Source organism: Sceloporus occidentalis, unplaced genomic scaffold (assembly GCF_023333645.1).
Source record: "Sceloporus occidentalis isolate IW3139 unplaced genomic scaffold, rSceOcc1.0.p SCAF_137, whole genome shotgun sequence".
Classification (NCBI taxonomy): Eukaryota; Metazoa; Chordata; class Lepidosauria; order Squamata; family Phrynosomatidae; genus Sceloporus; species Sceloporus occidentalis.
The window spans coordinates 1,158,293-1,179,241 of NW_028317117.1; the positions used below are offsets into that span (position 1 = coordinate 1,158,293).

Here is a 20,949-nt window from a genome sequence, read left to right on the forward strand (position 1 = left end):
ACAACCGAAGCATATGTATATAAACATAGCTGTGTGTATGTTTGCATAGACTATCTGTCACCTCCATAATTGGGTCATACAGGAAATCTCTGGAAAGAGGGGTTGGGTGAACCACTTTCTGGGAGATACAATGAATTCTGGGATGACTAGTTAGGGGCAGCAAGAGAAAGAAGAGTCCGAGAAAGGAGAGCGCAGTGAACAGAAGTGTCCTGGGTCAGGAGACTCAGAACGAAGCTGCGCAAGATGTCGTTCCGGAGAAGCCTGTGAGCTGAGCGAGGTTTCCCAAGAATTTAAGTATCCCTTTTGTTTTGTGTTATTGGCAAATGTTTTCTGTATGTTATATGTTTTATAATCTGTAACAGTAACCTAATTCAATATAAATATACATTTTTCTATACGCTTGTATTTGTGCTTTATTCGTCACACATTACCTAAAAGAATAACCCTGTAAGAGGGTCATAATTTCTTACAAGTCTATCGGCTCAGAAAAAAGATTTTGTTTAAATACAGCTTCACAAATCACGGAGCATAAAAGACCATATTGGTAACTGTTTTGAAACTGCTTAGGATCCTGTCTTGGATGGCCACATGGCCAAAACTACATTATAGCAAAAAACAAAAACCTATATATAACTATTAAATCAAATCCACCATACTAAATTATTGTGTGAACTAGGGCTGCAACAACTAATCGATAAAATCGATAATGAAATTCGTTGGCAACGAATTTCATTATCGATTAGTTGAATCGATTTTTATCGATTATAAAATTAGGGTTTTTTCAGACCAAATGCTCTGAAAAATACCCCTCGTGTTATAATCCGTTTAGTGTGACTCACAGGAGTCACAGCAGCAGTTGCTACTTACAGTTCCTCCCTGCAGTCACTGCCGATTGGCCCGCCCACTTCTTTTCCAGTCCCTCCCTGCAATCGTTGCTGGAGAAAGAAAGGGGCGGGGCCAATCGGCAGTGACTGCAGGGAGGGACAGGGAGGAAGAAAGGGGCAGAGCCAAACGACCAATTGGCTCCGCCCATTCCCTTAGCATCGCCATGGCTGTGACACTCATCTAACTGAGTATAAAATTAATATTTGGGCTGCTGAAAGTTAGGGGAGGTGGGGGTAAACTTAGGGGCAGTTATAGTTAATGGGGTGTTTAGGGTTAACTTAGGGGCAGTTATAGTTAATGGGGTGTTTAGGGTTAACTTAGGGGCAGTTATAGTTAATGGGGTGTTTAGGGTTAACTTAAGGGCAGTTATAGTTAATGGGGTGTTTAGGGTTAACTTAGGGGCAGTTATAGTTAATGGGGTGTTTAGGGTTAATTTAGGGGCAGTTATAGTTAATGGGTTAATTTAGGGGCAGTTGTGGTTGATGGGGTCTTCTCTTCAGGAATAATTTAATGCTGAGGACTGAGGGTTAATTTAATAAATTTAATAAGGTTAACTTAAGGTGCAGTTAGAGGTAAAGAGGGGCAAACTGAGGGGAATCTAAATCCTGAGGGCAGTGAAGAATAACCCTGTATTTATTTATAAAAGTATTGTGTCTGAACGAGTCTGCAAACCCTATGAGGGCACTATGGCATATCAGGGGGGTATACGGCATACCTGAGGAGGACGGAGTGACATATCTGGGGGTATAAGGCATATAGGGTATGGGGAAATAAAAACAAGAAAAAACAATTATTCTGCAGTTTGTTTTTAACATACTATGTTAAAATAAATGAAAAATTTAATTTTTTTTATCCGATTAATCGAAAAAATAATCGGCCAACTAATCGATTATGAAAATAATCGTTAGTTGCAGCCCTAGTGTGAACAACCATAACTGGGAAATTTCTAAATAATCCGACAGACTTTTGAAATATGAACTCTTTAATGCCCATTGTAAAGATTCTATTTAGACACTCCAAATGGCTCTAATGCTGGTCCTCATGAAAACCTTGACAAGTCATTATTTAAAGATACACTAAATTGAATCAGACCCATATCCTTTCTAGTAGGCACTAAGCATTCTGGTACATAGAGTTCACCTGACATACCACCAAACTCAGATTAACCCAGATTTCCAGGAGTGTTAACCTGCTTCCATCACACACTAATCAATGGATGCACTTTAAAGCAAATGACAGCTGAATGGCCCCTTTACATTTCTATTGCAAATGCATGTGGGGTTTTCCACAAAATCCTCCCATATGCATTTGTCTCTTTTCTGCCCTCCAAGCCATTTGCCATGCAGGAGACTTATTTGACCAAAAAAAAACAAAACGCTACTGGCTCCCATCCAGCAATACGGCATGTGCCATCAGAGGAGTGCAGCCAAGACATTCTTTAAAGTATGAGATGAAGATGAATTATATATAGTTTGCTAAAGAGCATCTTATATACAAATTACCATGAATACATAGAATTTTAAAGGAACTGTCCTGTCAAAAAAAGTTTGTTGAACATTTGGAGATGCTATATGGATTGTTTCAGGTCAGCAACGGCAGGGACACAGCAACCAGCAGATAAATAGCAAAGTAAGATTCAGGTTACCTCATATGAACTTTGTTACCCAACCTCAAATGAACTGGAACATTTTAGATTGTACAGCTGATGTAAGGTCTACTGATTTAATTCAAAGTCAGCATGTGCATCAAAGATGGGTTGTAATCAGTTCTGTGTATAGTTTGGCAAAATGCGGAGACATTGTAGATACTCAAATTATGGGCACTGATTGACCCACCTGTGATGACCTAACAAAATTAGACATAACAGTGATAAACAGTGGTTATATTAGTTATAAAAAAAAAAAGGAATTCTTTAATGTATTTTTTTTTTTTTTATATAATTTATAAACTGTGGCTAGGAAGGCTCTTAACTACGCAGGGTCATGTTAACTTGGGTGCCACGAGTGAACGCATTACATGACTCTGGGCTAGTAGGGCGGCAGCATATCGCATATCAAGTGTGCCACCTTACAGCATTTGTAAGGGTGGGAAAAAGCGAAAAGGAATTTGATAGATAATGGTAGGTGCAACAGTGTTTCTTTAAAAAAAATAAATAAAAACCAAACAGTTATGCTATAAAACGTAAAGCAGCTGGGTAAAACACCCAATTGCCTTAAGTACAACTTATGCATGCAGCGCTACCATACGAACATAGTAGTTAACACTCCTCACAACCTAATAAATTAAAACATTAAAAAAACAATATTGCTAGTGTCACTAAGGGGTTAAGCAATGTTCATACAGGCCTTTGGGAGCAGAAGCTGGATAAATAAAATGGCTTTGTTTTGTGTAGCAATTTAAGCTCCTATTTCAGGTCCCCCCCCCCCACTCCTTTACTAAATTTTTTACACCACTCTGCTGTCCAGCTCTACAGACAATGAAATGTCTACTTCTGTAGATTTAGAAAGGAAAAAAATAAAAAAACAAGAACTCCTGCCATAGCATAAAGAATTTTGTATGAATAGAATAGTAATGGGTCACAGCCCACCCCATTATGCAGAATTCATTCAATGACTGCACAGCTGATGTAAGGCCTGCTAATTATCCTGTTCAAGCTCAAAAATTCCAGTTCATTTGAGGTCTCAGTTACAGGTCATAAAGCCATTACAACATTGTATTGTGTATATATTAGATATATATATATCTATCAATATCTCTTAATGTCCCAATTCCAGTAGGCCAAATATATTAACCATTGAGCAATGAGGGCAATGTAACTGAACAGTCCAATTTTTTTTTTTTTTAATTATTCTATTGTTTGACATGACAAGAAATGCAAAACAACACCCGGGACTAATATTTATATATATTGGCGGCAGGGTCTAATATTAACTCCCTCAGTCCCAGGGGTTTTTGGTACCTCAAGGCGAAAGCTTTCTTTTGATACCATAGTTGGATTAGCTGAAAATTTTGGATGAGAAATTTAGTAAAAGCTAGCAATATTTTGAAAAAAAACCCTCTTTTTTTATATATTTTCCCTGTGAATCCTCACAAAATAAGTGATAGAAAATCCCCTCCAAGTACATCAAATCAGGTGTTTATTTCAGAAATATCTAATTTATATAGAATTTCCATATATTTTAAAACCATAGAATTGAGTCACATTCAACCGTAATGGTGCTTTCAATAGACAGGAATTTATTTTGTCAGTTTGTCAGTGTTGCATACATGGAGGTTCACAAATATAAGATGTTAGAATAGAATCATCTAAATAACTCTGCAAAATTGTCAATATAGTTATTCTGTAGCAAAATTCTTCTGGTTTTAAGAAACCAGTGAGGTTTAATTTTTTTGTTTACTCGCATATCTGAAGGTTTAAGTGGCTGTGTCACCAAAAAAGTGGACCGTCCATAGGAAAAAAAAAAATGGCTTTATGCCGTTCGATTCAAATGCTTAAATAAACCGAGTTTTATGCTAAATGTAAAACAAAAGTTGCAGTAACATATTATACATCTAGGGTTTAGAAAGTAAAGATGTAAGGAGCCCTTACCTAATGGTAAATTCTGGCTTAGGCTGATTATGCTTGAAAAATTAGGGGCAAATCAGGCACCTCTGCACCACTCTTTAGGGGTTGGTTACGATGGAGATCACTGATCTCCCCAACTTTCCCACTTACTGTGTGCCTTGATGCCAGTGCTGCACATCCTGAAGAGGTGGAATGCAGCAACGACAAATCCTGACTCTTAGTTGAATAGGTAGGGGCCATGCAGGTAGGCCACTGAGTGTTGTTTTTAAGGTAAGGGTGAGGTATACTCCTTTAGTATGTTGTAGAACCCTGCGTGGGACTGTTTTTTTTAATTCCGCTCCCGCTGAATTTCTGACCATTAGCGCCTGCTCCCGCAACGCGTGTTCCCCTCTCGCCCGCTCCCGCAACGCGTGTTCCCCTCTCGGCCGCTCCCGCAACATATGTGGTCAATCCCGCTGCCCCCTTACCTGATCTGCAGATTTCCCGTGCACTCCCGCAAGGCTGCCTTCGCTGCGCTCACACGCAGCATCTCCTCTTGTCCAGCCAGAACAGGGCAGAGTCATGTGACGCGAGATAAATTCACGTGACTCTGCTGGGTTCCTGGGCGGAACAAAAGAGACAAGACGTTGTGTGGCAGCAACGGGAAGGCAGCAAGTTTTTGGATGGGTCCTGCATCCCAATGCAGTCCTCTAGTATGTTGGTTAGTCTTTTAAAAATAAAACTTTTAGGTGGCAGTCCTGCTTCTAAAATATCACATATGTGATACATGACAGCTTTCTTGTCTTTTCTGCACTTATGCAGACATGCATTTATTCTTCCCGCCTGCTCATTTATAAAGTTTTCAAAATACTATGGTATGTTTCTGATATTATATAGCCAACAGATTAGTGCCTTTTATGCCAAAAAAAAAAAACATTTAATTTTTGGGAGACAGCCACCTTAAACAAAACAACTGTGCACTAAACAAAAACAGAAGATATAGATCCAATAAATTAGTGGTGATTATTTTTCACCAGATATAGTTTATACTCAACTTCAACTAAGCATTTACCAGTCCTAAAAGGAAGGTTTTAAATGAAACAAAAAAACATTTTCTTCACAAGACCTATAAGTAATAGAGGCGGTTTGACAAAGATACATGTGGCTCCCTGTGAATGCTTTGTCCCACCAAGAAGGCTAGTTTATGTGCATATTGGCAAGGAGCAGGCACTCTGATAACCCCCTGCAAAACAAACAAAAGAAAAGTTAACGTATAGAATATGTAAGCAATCTGACCTTGATATAGAATCAGATACTCACAGGCCAGTTATAGTAAAGATGGCACAGCTTGTAGGTTAGCCTTTGCATGTGGTCTGGTTTTAAAGCCCCACTGTCATAAACCACATTGTAGTGAGTTGGGGAGACTGTGCCAATTCGAACAGACTGGCTGATTATGAAGAAGTCGTACCTAGATGAAAGGCAGATGTACATAAAGATTACAGAAACGTTTTAACAAAAAAAGTTATAAGGTAAATTACGAAAGCCAGGAGTGTATCGATAAACATCCATTAATCAAAATTGTCTGAAGCAGCCAGTTAGTGGCTCTTTTGCCAAAATCAACTAGAACACCTTCCACACATGCGCAGAATGGTCTGAATGTCTGCATCTGAACAAGCCCGCTGACATGCATGAATCCGTTCATACAGAAGATGCATCTTCAGCTGAACATAGCTATGGGGCAGGCAAATATATATATCCCCTATACATATAAGGGGATTCTGCAGGACATCATGCATTTGCAAGGACACCATAAAAATTTAAATTGACCATGCAGCCATCATAATGCATAAAGAATACCTTAAGATTGCTGCATCTTAAAAACGGTTTGGGTTATATGAAAACATTCACTGGACACTGAGGGGATCCTGGGGGCTATTCTTACAAATAAACGCTGTGTATGTCCTGTATAATGCAAAAATAATGGTCAAGATGTTTGAACCATGTTAGGCGTGGAAAAACAGGAGCATTAATGAGGCTAAAACAGAATTTTCTACATACAAAAGCACAGTTCACAGGTAAACAACACAGAGAGTTCACTAGCCAAATAGATTCTTGCCATTACATACCATTCAGGTCTGGTGACTTCAACATCAACAATTGTCCCTGGAGGTGGGTTTTGGAGCCTGTCACCGAAATGCCCAAAGAATCTGGCATTGATTCTTTTCTTTACCACAATAACGGTCAGTTTGGGACTGGGAAGAAAAGCATTCTATTTAGAAACCTAGAAATACTTTGTGTGTGAGAGCAAACAGATTTTGGAGGGTGCAGTCTAACGGTAATCTCCGGTCTTCCGTTAGAACTGCCATGAATTCTGTCACAAGTACCAGCAAGAAGTTCAGTATAAAATTATCACTGCTATGATGTCTATACAAATATCTGCACAGAAGAGAAGGCAATTTTGTTTTTTTAAGCAAGGCTCGGCTTTATGTGCAACAGCGTGACAAACACTCTAATGCGAAACAGGTTCAGTGATTCATTCTGACGAATGGCCTGCATATGGAAATGGAAATGCCATTATTAGCCATTTTATGGTGAGCGAGAAAATTATGTAGATCCAGTGAACACACAAGCGATTGGACGGTCATGGTTGAATACCAAAATACGCATTTAGAAGAAAATGAGAGGCGTTCCCATAGCAGCACCCTTTGAACTTTGCCAATATCTGTATTGTTCTAGAATCAGGGCAGCTTAAACACACAAGTTTCTTTCATGAAGGATTTGATGCCACCTAGTGACAAAAGGCAACAATGTTTAGAATTTATTGAACCATTACATTTTCTTGATGACTCTTCAAGCTTACAATCTAGAGGGAATGGGGTGAAGAAAACCAAAAGGTACAAAAAAAAAAAAAAGGGACGAGGTAGTGTGGGGGCTGTATCAGTGGCAGGTAAGTGGCCGAGAGAGGATCACCAACAAGAAAAGTGTTGCAATATTCAAGGAGGGAAATAAGGGAATGAACCAGTGGCAGGATCTGGCAAAGGAACTGAATGTGAGGGATGAAGGCGATCAGTCAAAGTTTGAGTCAAAAATGACCTTCACAGCAGTGGGCCTAGTTAGTAGGGGTCAGTCATGTTAATGGCGAAATAATTCAGGTATTGGGATGAAGGTGGAAGGAGGGAAGATTGTGACATCCATGAAGAAATAGCAGTCAAGCAGTTGGTAATACGGACATGAGAAAAGGAGAGATAAGAAGAAGACCGGTAGATTCAAGCATCATCTGCATATACATGAATTTGGAAGTCTAATTAGTTGTTTAGTTCCCAAGGGATGAAGTCCTGCTTTTTATAGAACGCAAATATATCTAGAAACAGATATTTGTATACAGACAGGCCCTCCTGCTTTTTTGGGGATTTCCAATTTAACCCTTTGTGGTCCAATACATTTTCACTAAGTGCACCAAGCACTAAGTGCAGCAAGGTCTAATTTAATTTCCGGGGGGGGGGGTTATGCAACAGCTATATTTTCTTATAACTACAAATACATACATACTATTCTAAAACCATATATTGTGTTAGTCAATAGCTTTTCATTGTATGAAACTTTTAATCCTCATCACTAAAATTACATTCAGAATCACTCTGTACTGGCTAAATCTTCCTCATAATAGCGACATCTAGTGGTCACTAGGAAATCCAACCTTGAACCACAAGCGGTAAAATATTACCGTATTGGCTCGAATATAGGTCTAGCGCCCGACGCCAGGGACATGCAGTCCCGGGCAGGCAGCGGGGTTAGGATACAGATCCCCCGCAGCGGTGCAGGGGGCCTGCATCCTACTCTCTGATACGCTCAGACAGCCTCCCCTGCCAGCACTTCCCATGGGGGGGGAGTCCCGGCACGGGAGGTTGTCTAAGCGCATCGTGCGTGACCGTCCGCACGATGCGTTTTACCTCTGCCCCCAAGACTTACCAGAGCAGACTCCTGGGTGTCTTGCGGGGCCGGCGGGGGACATCTACGCAATACGCGTATACAACTTCCGGTGCCGGCACATCCGCTGAGTGCCGGCACCGGAAGTTGTATACGCGTATTGCGTAGATGTCCCCCGCCGGCCCCGCAAGACACCCGGGGGTCTCCTCTGGTAATTCGGGGGGGGGGGGGGGCGCAGAGTGGCAGCATATATCGAGGGGGGAGGAGGACAGTGGCAGCATATCTCGGGGGGGGGGCAGTGGCAGCATATCTCGGGGGGGGGGGGGACAGAGTGGCAACAAGTTTTTTTGGTGCTTTTTTTAAAGAAAAAAACTTTCTTTAAAAAAGCACCAAACTTTTAGGGGGCGGCCTATATCCCAGCCAATACGGTATTTTGTATAATAGCGACATCTAGCGGTCAACTAGTAAATCCAACATTGGGCCACAAGCGGTAAAATATTTAGTCTCTTATATCCCGACATAGGACCGCAAAGTGTTAAAACCGGTCATGCATAGGTTTAGACGGAGCAATTAAATTAGGTTGGCCTCACCGGCCTATTCTCTTTACTCAGGAAAAAAAATAATCTGATTTTGGCTTTGTTTTATCACAGAAGGAATGGAAATTGATATTTGCATTGTGTGTCACTACACGACATTTTATTGACCTCTTACTTGTAGTTTTGTTCAGCAGACCTTATGCAATCCATAAACTGGGGAATCTCATAATTAACCAATGTTTTCAGCTGACCGTCTCCAACTCCATCCCGGTAGATTAGGATACGATTTGGCAAATTCTTGTTGCAGCTGGCCCAGGCACGTAAACAAGCTTTGAGGACATATTTTGTGAAACAGTGTTAAAATATGAAAAAGGTACACGGGTAACATTAAGAGCCAGTTAGGACAATTTACCTGCAAGGTTTGCTCAGGGCAGGAGAATTAAAAATGCGGTTCCCAAGATTTTAATCGAAATTACCTGAAGTCAACTAAAAATCCTCAACTAAACCCACTAAATTTGGTTGGCAGCGTATCCAGAGAACGCATTTTCATACATATACGGGTGGATCCATTGGTGTCAGAAAGCTTACACACTAAATGACACACTGGAGATGTGCAGAGATAAGTTAGCGAGTTCCACATAATGCGTTGTTACATTTCTAAATTATATCTTATCTATATTATTAATGAGGCATGATGTATAAGTGTCACAGAACAAACTGTTAGGTTAGTCCTTTAAAAGACAGTTAATCCCGATATGAAATATCTGTCCTTAGCTCACCTACAGCTTAAATTTCTTTTTGCAGTATGTCAATTAAACCTACACTCACATAAGGGACACTTGTCATGTGGAGTTAGCATTGCAGTGGTCTAAAGGATACATATTTTTAGTATGCCTGTCAGGGACACTGTCTTCTTCATTGTGCAACGCTCTGGGAACACACTTGGCATGCATTTTATAACTAAGTGTCACTTCCAACTATGCTGGTCATGCCCTTATTCTAGAGTCACAGGGAGTTGCAAAGCCCCAAGAAAAAGCAATTAAAGGAGTGGGATCTGCCCCACACCAATAGTTTACCCACTAATCCTAAGGAATGCATACATTTTCTTCTAAACAATATGTAAAGTATAATTGTGTCATGGTGGATAATGCAGCTAACATAATATAAAATGAAAACATTACCTAACATACAGACTTTCAGGCCATCCACAATCTCTTGCTTTTGGTCTTGCACAATGCAGCGAGAAAACCAACTTAGAGAGGGAAAAAAAAGCTAAAGTTCGTAAGTGCATTGCAACAGCAACTACTAGATGAAAATATCACCTTGCATTTAAACAATTCTAGCCATTATTTCTTGCAGTATACTATAAATTATCCGTATTGTTTGTGGTTTATCCACGCATAGTATTGAAAGGCATCACTAGGCTTCTCAAGGGAACTTGCTTGAACTCTGAGAAGCAATCTTGATTTGCGGTTTCAGATCTCACAAATCAAGAACACCAGTCAAGAACCCTTTTAGAGGAATCCATGTCTTCTACGAAGTCTTTGGTGTATTTGATTTGCAAATCAGAAAGTCGTAGTTAATGGTGTATATTCAGAAAGGCCTCGTTACCACAGGGATCTGTACTGGGACACATTAGTATTTTACAAAAGGCCTAAACAAGAGATAAACTGACTTTTTATGGAAGATACAAAGGTTTGCACCACAGTACAGCCAATAATGAGAGTAAGTTGGCTCCATGTACTAAATAAAGTTTCCCATTTCCTACCCTACCTATAATTACATCTGACGCATAGACATGTGTAGATCATGTATTACCGTGTCAAGCCTTTGTTCATACTGGCAACAAATCCAGCAATTGATCTTCTCCCAGACAAGGTATCGTGATAGCAATCAATGCCAATAATCATCATGTCTTGAAGCTAAAAAAATTTTTTTAAAGAGAAAACGAATACAAAGAGCAAATTAATTCACTTGAGCATTGAATTTCCGGTATTTGTTTGAGCAATAAAAAAAAAAAAGAAAAAGAAAAAATACCAATGGCAAAAATATTTTTTTTCTATAACTATATAAAACCACATCTGTAAACTGTAGTCTTAAGCTTATATACATATAATAAAAAACAAAACATGCCAACATAAAACATGAAAGCATGGAAGGTTTTTAAGACGTTACATGGGTTTTTTTCCCCCCTAAGACCCAAAAACGTGCCGTAAAGATACCCTTTGTGACACTAATTAAAAATTGTTAAATATGGACGCAAAAAAAAAAAATTCACAAAATGCTCGTGTGTTATGCTGCACCAAAAAAAGTAAGCACAGGTAATGTGAAAAGATTCAGGGGCAGATTCCATGACTTTAAACCAATTAAATGAGGGCATTGACAAAGGATGATTTATTAAAACTAGCTCTTCAGTCTCAGTTTCTAGACTGCAGCCACAGAAAAAAAAAATCTACGTTCAAATAAATTGAACATAACATCTTATTGATTAAATGGGGTGGGAAGTTCATTCCAGACCATTATAAGAACGCTCAAAATGTTAGACATGACATTGAATCAAGCAGATAAGATTTGTGGTCACCAGGATTCATTGGAACTTTAACTACTGATATTTGAATCAGTGGGAAATGATTGAAATAATTTTTCAATAAAGGTTTCTCTAATAGGATTCAATATATTTCATTAAGTCTTAGACCCCTTTGCACGTGAGCACCAGCCATGTAGTTCCCAACATATTTGACCAGATCTGTAGAAATCACGAGCCGGATAATCATACTCACTGGTATTTCCACACTCCAGAGTTCTCCTCCCATTTTACAATTAATCTGCAAAGCAATCTTGGAAGCAACAGACATAACCGTTTGGGGTTTGCTCAGAGTCCTTGCAATCACACACTGGCTCGGAGTGGGGATGTCCGTACACAGGTACTTCTTGATGGTATCATATTTACCCTTGTGATTACTGGACAAAATGCAAACCACCTGCATATTAGGGAAAAGAAAACTGCATAGTTATTTGAAGAAGACATTAACAAAGAATGGCCTGAAAATCTTCTTGCTGTACATACCATCTGCGTGTTAGGCGTTACATTTTGTTGCATAGCCCTTACATATGCGTTTGCAGTGTCATCTACCTCAACCCTACAGGAAAGAAAAAAAGCGAGATTCTGAATTTCAGAAAGACTAACAATATGTATATTAAAAAAGTATCAATTCATTTTCCTTTAAATACCAAACCAAGTAATAAGTAGGGGATTGCACGCATGTAGACTGCACACCAAGCAAGGCGACGATACAAAACCATATCACAGGGAAGACACATGTAATGGAGGTTATAATAAAGAAATGCAATGAAATACCAGAAAGCCAATCCTACACATATGTAAGCAGGGATTGCAATATCTGGTGGTCACCATGAAGCTATCTTTTTGCTTTCTAACTTTGCTTTCACGGTAACCAGCATGCAATACGAGATACATGGTTGGCCTCCTAAGAAGCTTGTGAACCATGTATCACATGCGTTATCAGCACTCGTAGGTTTATGTACAGAAATCATGTGTCAACGCAAACATTTCTTACATCATGGCTTTGTTCATTCTAATTCCCATTTGCTGATTCACTTTAAACAAGTTGTGTAGAAGTGTATTTGCAGCATCGTAGTTCCTTCGTGTGTACAACAGAATCCAGTTATCTAAATGTTTCACACTGATCAGCGTTTGCCCTCTTAACTCTCTTGACCAGTCTGCAAACTGTGGATTGTATTCAGCCTAAAATGGGAGAAGAAAACAAGCCCCCAAAAATAAAATCTGGAGGAAAATAATTGCACTTCTGTAGAACTTAGCTTATCATACAACAAATATCATTCCCAGTTCTCCTGAATGTTCAAACGTTATAACAGTTCTTTAATCGTGTAACATTTTTCTTAATTGTTTGTGTAGTTTATATGCCACTAAAGCTGGGACAGATAGGCTGATGAACAGAACTTTTACCACACGGTACTCAATATAAATAAAATACTTTACGTACAGTTCTTCCAGCTTGCAGAATCTTTTCTGCTGGAGCTACTCTACCAGTGAACTGCAGGAGTCTGCTGTCAAAGTTTAGACCCCAGTCTCGAAGCTCCTTTTGAACAGCTTCATCCCTGAGGAGAGAAAAAAATAAAACTTATAAACGGTACAAAAGAATCTTCTGATCAGCTTTAGACACAAGAAGATGGAATTGCACAAAAGACGTTTAGCCAAATAAGTTGTTGTCTGTAACAAAAGTTTAAAGTTGTTAAATATACTTTGGTCTTGGAAGTTCTTCTCTCCGATCGGTAAGCGCTGTTAATGGGGTTACTTACTTGTGAATGTAGTCTAGGAATCGTCCCACTTGCTTTTCTCTTTGATCAGGTGGTAATCGAGTGTGAACAGCCAGATCTCTCATCACGGTAAAATCACTCCTTATCCTATCAGTTAAGCCTTTTAAAAGGAAAATTGAAAAGTTAGATGTGAGAAAATTGATATATCAAAAAATTAAGTTAAATGTAATATGTCTTATTGTGACAAACAAAAAAGTAGAATCACAAAGGGCCTCATAGGCCTCTTCCAGATGGAATCACAAAAGATTGAGGGACAGACTTTATGCCACCTACTGTAATTTGAAAAACTCACTGAAAACCCACCTATTCCAAAAAAGCACTCAATCTTCCCTCCTAATACCTCAACCAGAATCCAAACAATGCCACCTGCCATGCCCAACTGAAAGAATAATAGAGTTCTCCATATGATCATTGCTAAAAATCTACAGAGAACAGTGTTTAAGACCCAGACTGGTGTCAAATAATAAAGATACAGCAGCAATGCTCACTTATGGCTGGTCTGCCATGTGGAGATTTGGGAAAACCTGGTCATAAATTCATTCAGCACTAGGCTAAAGAGTGAATTTATTTTAGGGGTAATTTTTCCATTGTGCAGCAGGGATTTCATTTGCACTAAAAAAAAACCCAAAAAACATAAAGAGGGTCTATGAGAAAATTACTAGTAAGTAATTTGCCGTTTTCTCAAGAGGACCTAGGAAGATTGATTCAGATTGGAGGAACAGCTACCATTAAGTGGCTTGGCCAGAAAATGTACCATTTGATGTACAAGCATTAAAGCTGTGTAACAGAAGACTAGAAGCAATGATCAAGTAAACGGTGGAGCCCGGCACATTTCCACATAAAATGGAACACCGATTACATTTTACATTACATTTATTTACACAGAGACAGCTTGGGTAGCGCTGTTAAAATCAGTGGCCAAAAAAATCACTCGCTATTCTAGAGTACGGTTGATATCGAAATCGGGTACAACCTTAGGCAAGAAGGGTAATGTTTTGTTTGAATGGAAAATCAGAGGCTTATTGGAAAGAACCTCAATCCCTGAATGAGATAGGCCAAGGCAATGGAATATGGTCTTCCATGTAAGCCACTTTAAATTAGAAGATCAAAAAATGTTCAAATATGGGTTTGATAAGCACCATTAAAATAGATTAGGTGCTACTGAGAATTGGGACACCTGAGAGGTGGCCAAATCCTTTAAATAAATAAAACACTTCCAATGGTTTTAAGGCATTCACTTTTTTTGACCCCCTAACCGCTGCGGTGCATGGCTACACTGGCAGAAAAATGTTTGAAGGACTACAAAAATGTAGCTCATGCTTGAGAGGATACTGCCACTAGAATATACAGGCAGCTAGTATCCAAAACGGGCAAGAGGTTCACAAAGCTGGCAAGAAGAGGGCCGGTGAAAGTTTTATGCCCAATTGGGGCATAAATCTAAATGCTTCTCTCTGCCTTACACTCTTATCAGTGCTGCCTACAGAAAACAACGGGAAACCGATGTATTGGGATTAATTCAGTATGGATAACAGTGGCTGGAGACTGAATCGTACCATGAACAGGTTACCTGTTAGGTGACACAACTCTGGGACCAGAATAAGCGGGCCAGTTGTTTCTCCGGGTTTTGATTTTCTTGGGATGTTGGCAAGCAGGACCTGCTTCAAGTCTCTGATGGTTTTGTTGTGTTGCTACATACAAAACAAAGAAAGTGGAATACAAAACTATTACTATTTTCCCACATAATAATGAAACTTATGCATGATTTAAATTCAGAATATTTAGCAAAAGTACGATAGGTATTTTTTTTTTTTTTTTAATATTCTTGATCAGACTTTGATAAGCTATCAGCCTGTTAAGGTTATTCTACAGACGGCATTAAGGTTTACACCAATGTAAGGGATAAAGATGCACCGAAATGAAAATTCTGGACCAAAACCTAAAATTCTGCATTCACTTGGCCGAAACCGAAAATGACCCCCCCCGCCTTTAAAAAAAAAAAAAAAAAGCAACCAAACCACACTTTCAGATACTTCAGATACTAATAATTCACAGATATTCATTCCCAGCAGGGGCCCTGCGGACGATTATTTTCAGCCGTTTTTTTTTTTATTTCTGCATTTTGCTGATAATGACCTTTTCCGACGATAGATTTCAGCCACCGATATATCGGTGCGTCCCCAGTAAAGGAAATTATTTGAAGAACTCAAAAAAAAAACCCCAAAAACAATGGAACATGCATTTGAAGTATTACATGGTCACAATTATACTTTGTTTAATGTCATACTGAACACAGAAAATTCTTATGTTAGTCAATTTCCTTTTAGTTAAGGATTAAGCGATGAGGATCATACCGATTGATAATAATCTACGAAGCTTATCTCGGTGCCATCGTATTTCTTAAATGTTGACAACGGGGTCATATTCCAGCAGATCTCATCAATGCGATAAGTCTTGTTGTTGTACCTGCAGAATGCAAACATGATTAGGCTAATAAACCTAAGCCACCAGAAACAGGTAGGGTAAAGAGACACTGTAAACAAGGTGAAAAAAATATGCTTTGGACTATTTCCGTGAGAAAACTACAGCTAATGGGTTGAAAACACATCAAGTTAATGATCTCACTTGTCCTTTACCAGCTGGCTCTATAGCAAGCCTCGTTCGGTTTTAGTTGAGATGTAACAGCAACATTTGTTGTGCCAAATTTAAATGAAAAGCTTACTTAGTAAGAACTATTTGCCCAATTAGTTCTTTTGTGCAGATATCTCTGAAATATTGTCCTCCTTGCGTAGCGTAGATATTGGACATCAGATCATGAACCGTTTCATCTCTTAGGACTTTGTGGCTCACGTCTATACACAACATAATGCTAGTCTCATACTGCAGAATAGAAGTTGCGAATCCCGGCCATATAATTAAGCTGCAAAAGAAAATTGAGTGGCATCAATATTTCAGATGCCAATAAAAAAACAACAATTAATGCTTCAAGAGTACTTGCGGCTGTGAGCGGGATTGAAACCCGCCTCCTCCAGCCGTCGACGCCTAAAGAAATTAAAGGGGCTGGCGCGCACGCACAGCGCCGCCCAATGGCCGTTCCTCAGCACTTCGTCCCACGTCTTGATTTGAACTTCCTGTCAGGGCAATCAAAAACGCTCTGGAATTACCTTGTAGTAGATATTACATCCTTATCCTAAGGCTGGATCTTCCTCTTTCTGCTAAAGCCAGACAGACCCCATCTGGCCACTGAGGCAGAAGCTATGCCAGGACACAGCCACTTCTGTCTCAAACCCATCAATGAGGTCTAAGTGAGCAGCATCTTTCAGACTGGAAAAGCCTTAGCCAACTTCACAAAGGCATCTCATCAGCAACGTTTAAGAGCTACTTAACTTGTCTGGAAGTGGAGTCTTAGGATGACTTATGGTTGTAGAGCAACATGAAACATTTACTGCAAAACATACCTAAAGCTGACCCCTATACAAACATGAGCTTCTACCTGGTAGGGCAATAACAAATCAGTAAAGCACAACCGGGAAGGCAAGTTTTTATGCTTGTTCCTGCCTTACATGAAAGTAGGAGCTTTATGTCAGTCAGTGTTGCTGGTGATCACAAGAGAAACATAACTAGAGCCGAGATCGGCTACGGTTACTAATTTAAGGTTTCTGCCAGTGATCAGACATGAACAGCTTACTTCATTAAAGTATCATGAACAAGACGGACAAGATGGCTTGGGGATTTCATGGCATGCATTTCTTTAAAGCAATCATAAAAACAGTCACCCAGAAACAAGCCACATGAAACATCAGAAGGCAGTGTTGAAGCCAGACATTTGTCCAACTACAGTAAACCCACAATCAATATACTGCTGTATCAAAGCAATGGTTATGTTGCATATACAGTACATACTTGTGTTTCTTTATCTCAATTGGATCACTCGCATTGTAGTAATTACGCCCAATCTGTTTCATGTTCATCATCTTGAGAAGCCTGGGTGAAGAGTAAATTAAGATGGATAAATATGCATGATTTAACAAAGTTATCTCAACTTTACAATTCACAAAACTGTGGTTCATGTTTTATGTGGTACTTGCAAAGTAAAGAAAGGAAGGCTCTGTATGCAATATATGAACACAGAATAGTGCACAATAGGTTGATTGGAACTTAAACAGAACTTCTACATTTAGAATTAGAGAATCATTCATCTACCGTGAAGCTAGATGTGCAAGTGACCCATAAGAGCCAGAGGGCTGCCTTCGTTGCAGAATCTCTAGTTCTGCATTTACAAGGCTTCCTAATGTTCACAGTGCAAAGAATCACAGCCCAGGCATTCAAAAGTTAAACATCCAGAATTGGTTACATTTACTTACCTTTTGAAAATAATATTGTAGAACTGAAAGCATGTAGGTGAAGTAGGTGGCAATTCATTTGTTAAAGTAATTGTAATTTTCACATTTTCTCCATTCCTGGTTTGGCTGAACACCTCAGTAACCTTCAAAATAATTTAAAAATAATGAAAAGGGGATATTGAAAAACAATTAATTCATCATGGCCATCTTCATATATATGTTACCTTGTTAAGTCTTTTTGGCAAAAATAATATTGTTCCGTCAAACGCGCGTGCTTTGCCTATTAACTCCTCATGTTGGTACAGCAAAGCAGTTCTCAAGCGTCTTGACTCCATTGGCGGGTTATAATCAATATGATACTGAAACAAAACCCACTGAGGGCGAGATACCAATTTAATGTGGTTTGTACTCAGCTGAATTGTACTCCCAGAGACACCTATCAAAAAATAATAAAGTAATTGACATATAAAAGGTTCTTGCCACAGATCTGACCATGTCAACATGCGTACCAAACATGAATAGAAACACTACGTGAATATTTCGCAAGAATCAGGTATTAAGAGGCAAGACCAACATTTTGACGGATCATGAGGGCCCCTATAGACTATTGTTGTGCACTTAGATTGAACCTAATTGCCATGGCTCTGTAAAGACCTGTGGGCATGACAACTTACGAAGAAGCAATTTACCAGTGTTTATTGCACGGAACATTGAATTCACATCATGCCATTAACATGACAGTGGAGTATACAGTGCTGTAAAAAAGTATCTGCCCCTTCCCAATATCTATTTTTGCATATATGTCACGTTCAAATGTTTTAGATGATCAAACATTTTAATATTAGACAAAGATAACGCAAGTAAAATTTCACATGTAAAGCGAAAATGATCTGCCCCATTTGTTACCATAATTGGGTTCAATTTCTCTAGATACACGCAGCCCTGTGAATCTAAACATGAATTAAATAGACACTGTTTTGCAACGTGAAGTCTGCTAAAAGGTCTCAAAGCGGTTCTCATCATGCCTCGATCTAAGGAAAAAGAACCGATGAGAAACAGTCATTGATGCCTATGAGTCTGGAAGGGGTAACAAAGCAATCTCTAAGGGCTCTGGGGCTCCAACCATGATGAGAATTTATGAAATTCTGGCATATCAATGGGAGGCCCTCCCATTAAAATCAGTCGGATGATCTGAAACATTTAAGTGTGGCAAATCAGCAAATTCTTAATACTTTCATAGCACTGTACTTTCATTTCACTATTAATGTATGTAGTCATCACTAGCAGGTTTTTCCAACAAGGTCTGAGCTAGCACTGTATAATGCATAATTCACTGAGTGCAGCAGAAACTTACTCAACTAAACCAAAGTCAATGAATGGCTACACACAGAGATTGGCTAAGTTAAGGCAGCTGTAAGTGAGCCGCATGCTTGGGTGTCCTGATGGCATCAGACAACCAAAAGATATCGTTTCTCTGAGTAGCATTGGTCCAACAATATGTTTTCATGTAGAGCAGTTAGATAGCCAACATCTTGATTTCAAATAACTTGTTTAAGAGAAAGTATGTCAAGTCTTAAATAAAAGCATTACATTAATGCACATCTTACATGAGAACATTGTACGGCACACAGCTGACAGAAAGCATAAGATACAGGATATGAAGCACAATGCCTAGAGTGGCCCTCTAGGGGTCATGTCTCGCATACTGTAGGTGAGTAGATCAATCATATATCTTTGAAAAAAAAATTATATTGTATTGTAATTACCTGTTTTAGACTGTTTAACATGCTCTATGGTCTGTCTAGTATTTACACCAAGATCATGAAAGTCTCGTCTACGGCCACCACGTTCACCAAGGGATATATCTTGAAAGCCAGCAGAGATCTGCAATACTACCAAGCATATTTCATATTGAATGCAAGCTATAAGCATCTTTTTAAACATTTCTGAACAAAACCTAGACTTGATTTTTAAAGATGTGTAGCTTACCTCGTTTCAGGACACTTACTACAGACAAAACGCTAGCTTGTGCTTTTGCTAGAACCTTGTTTTACCTTCTGCCGACGGCCTTGCAGCAGCAGGAATTCCCCTCTGACGTCCACGTCCGACAAATTCTGGCTCCCCTGGTGGCGGTCTCTCAACTGGTGCCTGTGGTGGACGTAACGGCTCTTGTCTTTGTGGAGGTTGTGCAGGACCAGGTCCTTGCCCTGGACGCCCTGCCCATGATGCTTGAGGTGGAGGGCCAAGCTCTGGTGCCTCTGTTGGACGCCCAGGACCCTGTCTTTGCCCCTGGATATGCATTAATAAAGTTTCCTAATAATTTAATTACAATACTAGATCTAAACAACTATTGTAGAAAAAATCTAATTAAAAAAATTCATTTTTCTCAAAAGTCTATCAAAGACTACTCCAAGACCACCATGTATTTTGCGCAACAAAACGTTTTAGTTTCTCTGTGGGGTCATGTGACCCCGCTGTGTGAATACATTAAAGTCTTACATGTATTGAAATACAACTTAAATGTAACTTCCAGTGTTTAAACACATGTAAATATATATACACTGCTGCAACACTCTTACAAATTATGAACACTTCCAATTAGATTAATTGATGAAAAAATTTCACACACATACTTTTCTCCATATCTAATGTCAATATCTCTAAATAGCTTTAAAAAGGATTAAATGATTTGCATGGTGTCATGTCAGGACCTGTCCAGGAGGAAGTGTTGGTTCCTGACCACGAGCTCTTCCGCGGGCCCTTGCACGAGCTCTTCCCGTCATTTTTTACCTCTGCAAGAGACCAAACATTTATTAATATTTGAATACCCTTTTCAGAGAAGTGTAGGTACACAAGAATGGCAGCTAATGAATGTAATGTTACTATAATAAACACTATATATCCACATTTTGTTTTACTGGACACCCCTTTGGGGACTGTCACTGACAGAACAGAATTCCTTCTTTCCAGCATATTGGCAGGGGAAAAAAAATCAGTTCTGTGGCAGTTTTTTTTTTTTTTTTTTTAGGATGCAGTCCTTAGTAGGAAGGTAAAGAGATGAAATAGTTGAACGGTTATAAATGCTGTAGGGATAGACTCAAACAAGTTTTAATTTCTCACACAAAATGCTCAGCATTCATAACACATTACCAAAGGTTAATGGGGGTACAAATCAGAACCCTGCCCATCTCGCCATGCCTACATACAAGCAACCTACTGTATAAAGTAGAATTGCATGTGCCAAGGAAGAAACTGGGATCCAATGATGCTGGATGATGTACCCAAAGCAAATCTGTCAGATCATATTTTTAAGAGATATATGTTAGATAGATCCCTGTATTCCACATGTATACCATTT

The 20,949-nt window shown here is 39.2% G+C and overlaps 1 protein-coding gene across 1 annotated transcript; it reads right to left on the bottom strand.

The window, feature by feature from the left end:
• Window positions 1-5,555: 5,555 nt before the first annotated feature.
• LOC149281203 (piwi-like protein 1) lies at window positions 5,556-20,374 on the bottom strand. Its single transcript, XM_089499552.1, has 20 exons — window positions 20,303-20,374; window positions 19,646-19,739; window positions 19,358-19,483; window positions 17,816-18,027; window positions 17,613-17,734; window positions 17,152-17,232; window positions 15,971-16,168; window positions 15,603-15,714; window positions 14,819-14,939; window positions 13,234-13,351; window positions 12,918-13,032; window positions 12,471-12,658; window positions 11,960-12,032; window positions 11,673-11,873; window positions 10,711-10,814; window positions 10,074-10,144; window positions 9,068-9,221; window positions 6,556-6,681; window positions 5,750-5,897; window positions 5,556-5,672 (listed from the first exon to the last, which is right to left on the bottom strand). Exons 1-20 carry the CDS (start codon window positions 20,372-20,374, stop codon window positions 5,556-5,558), a joined length of 2,553 nt encoding a protein of 850 aa, XP_089355678.1.
• Between the last annotated feature and the right edge of the window lie 575 nt (window positions 20,375-20,949).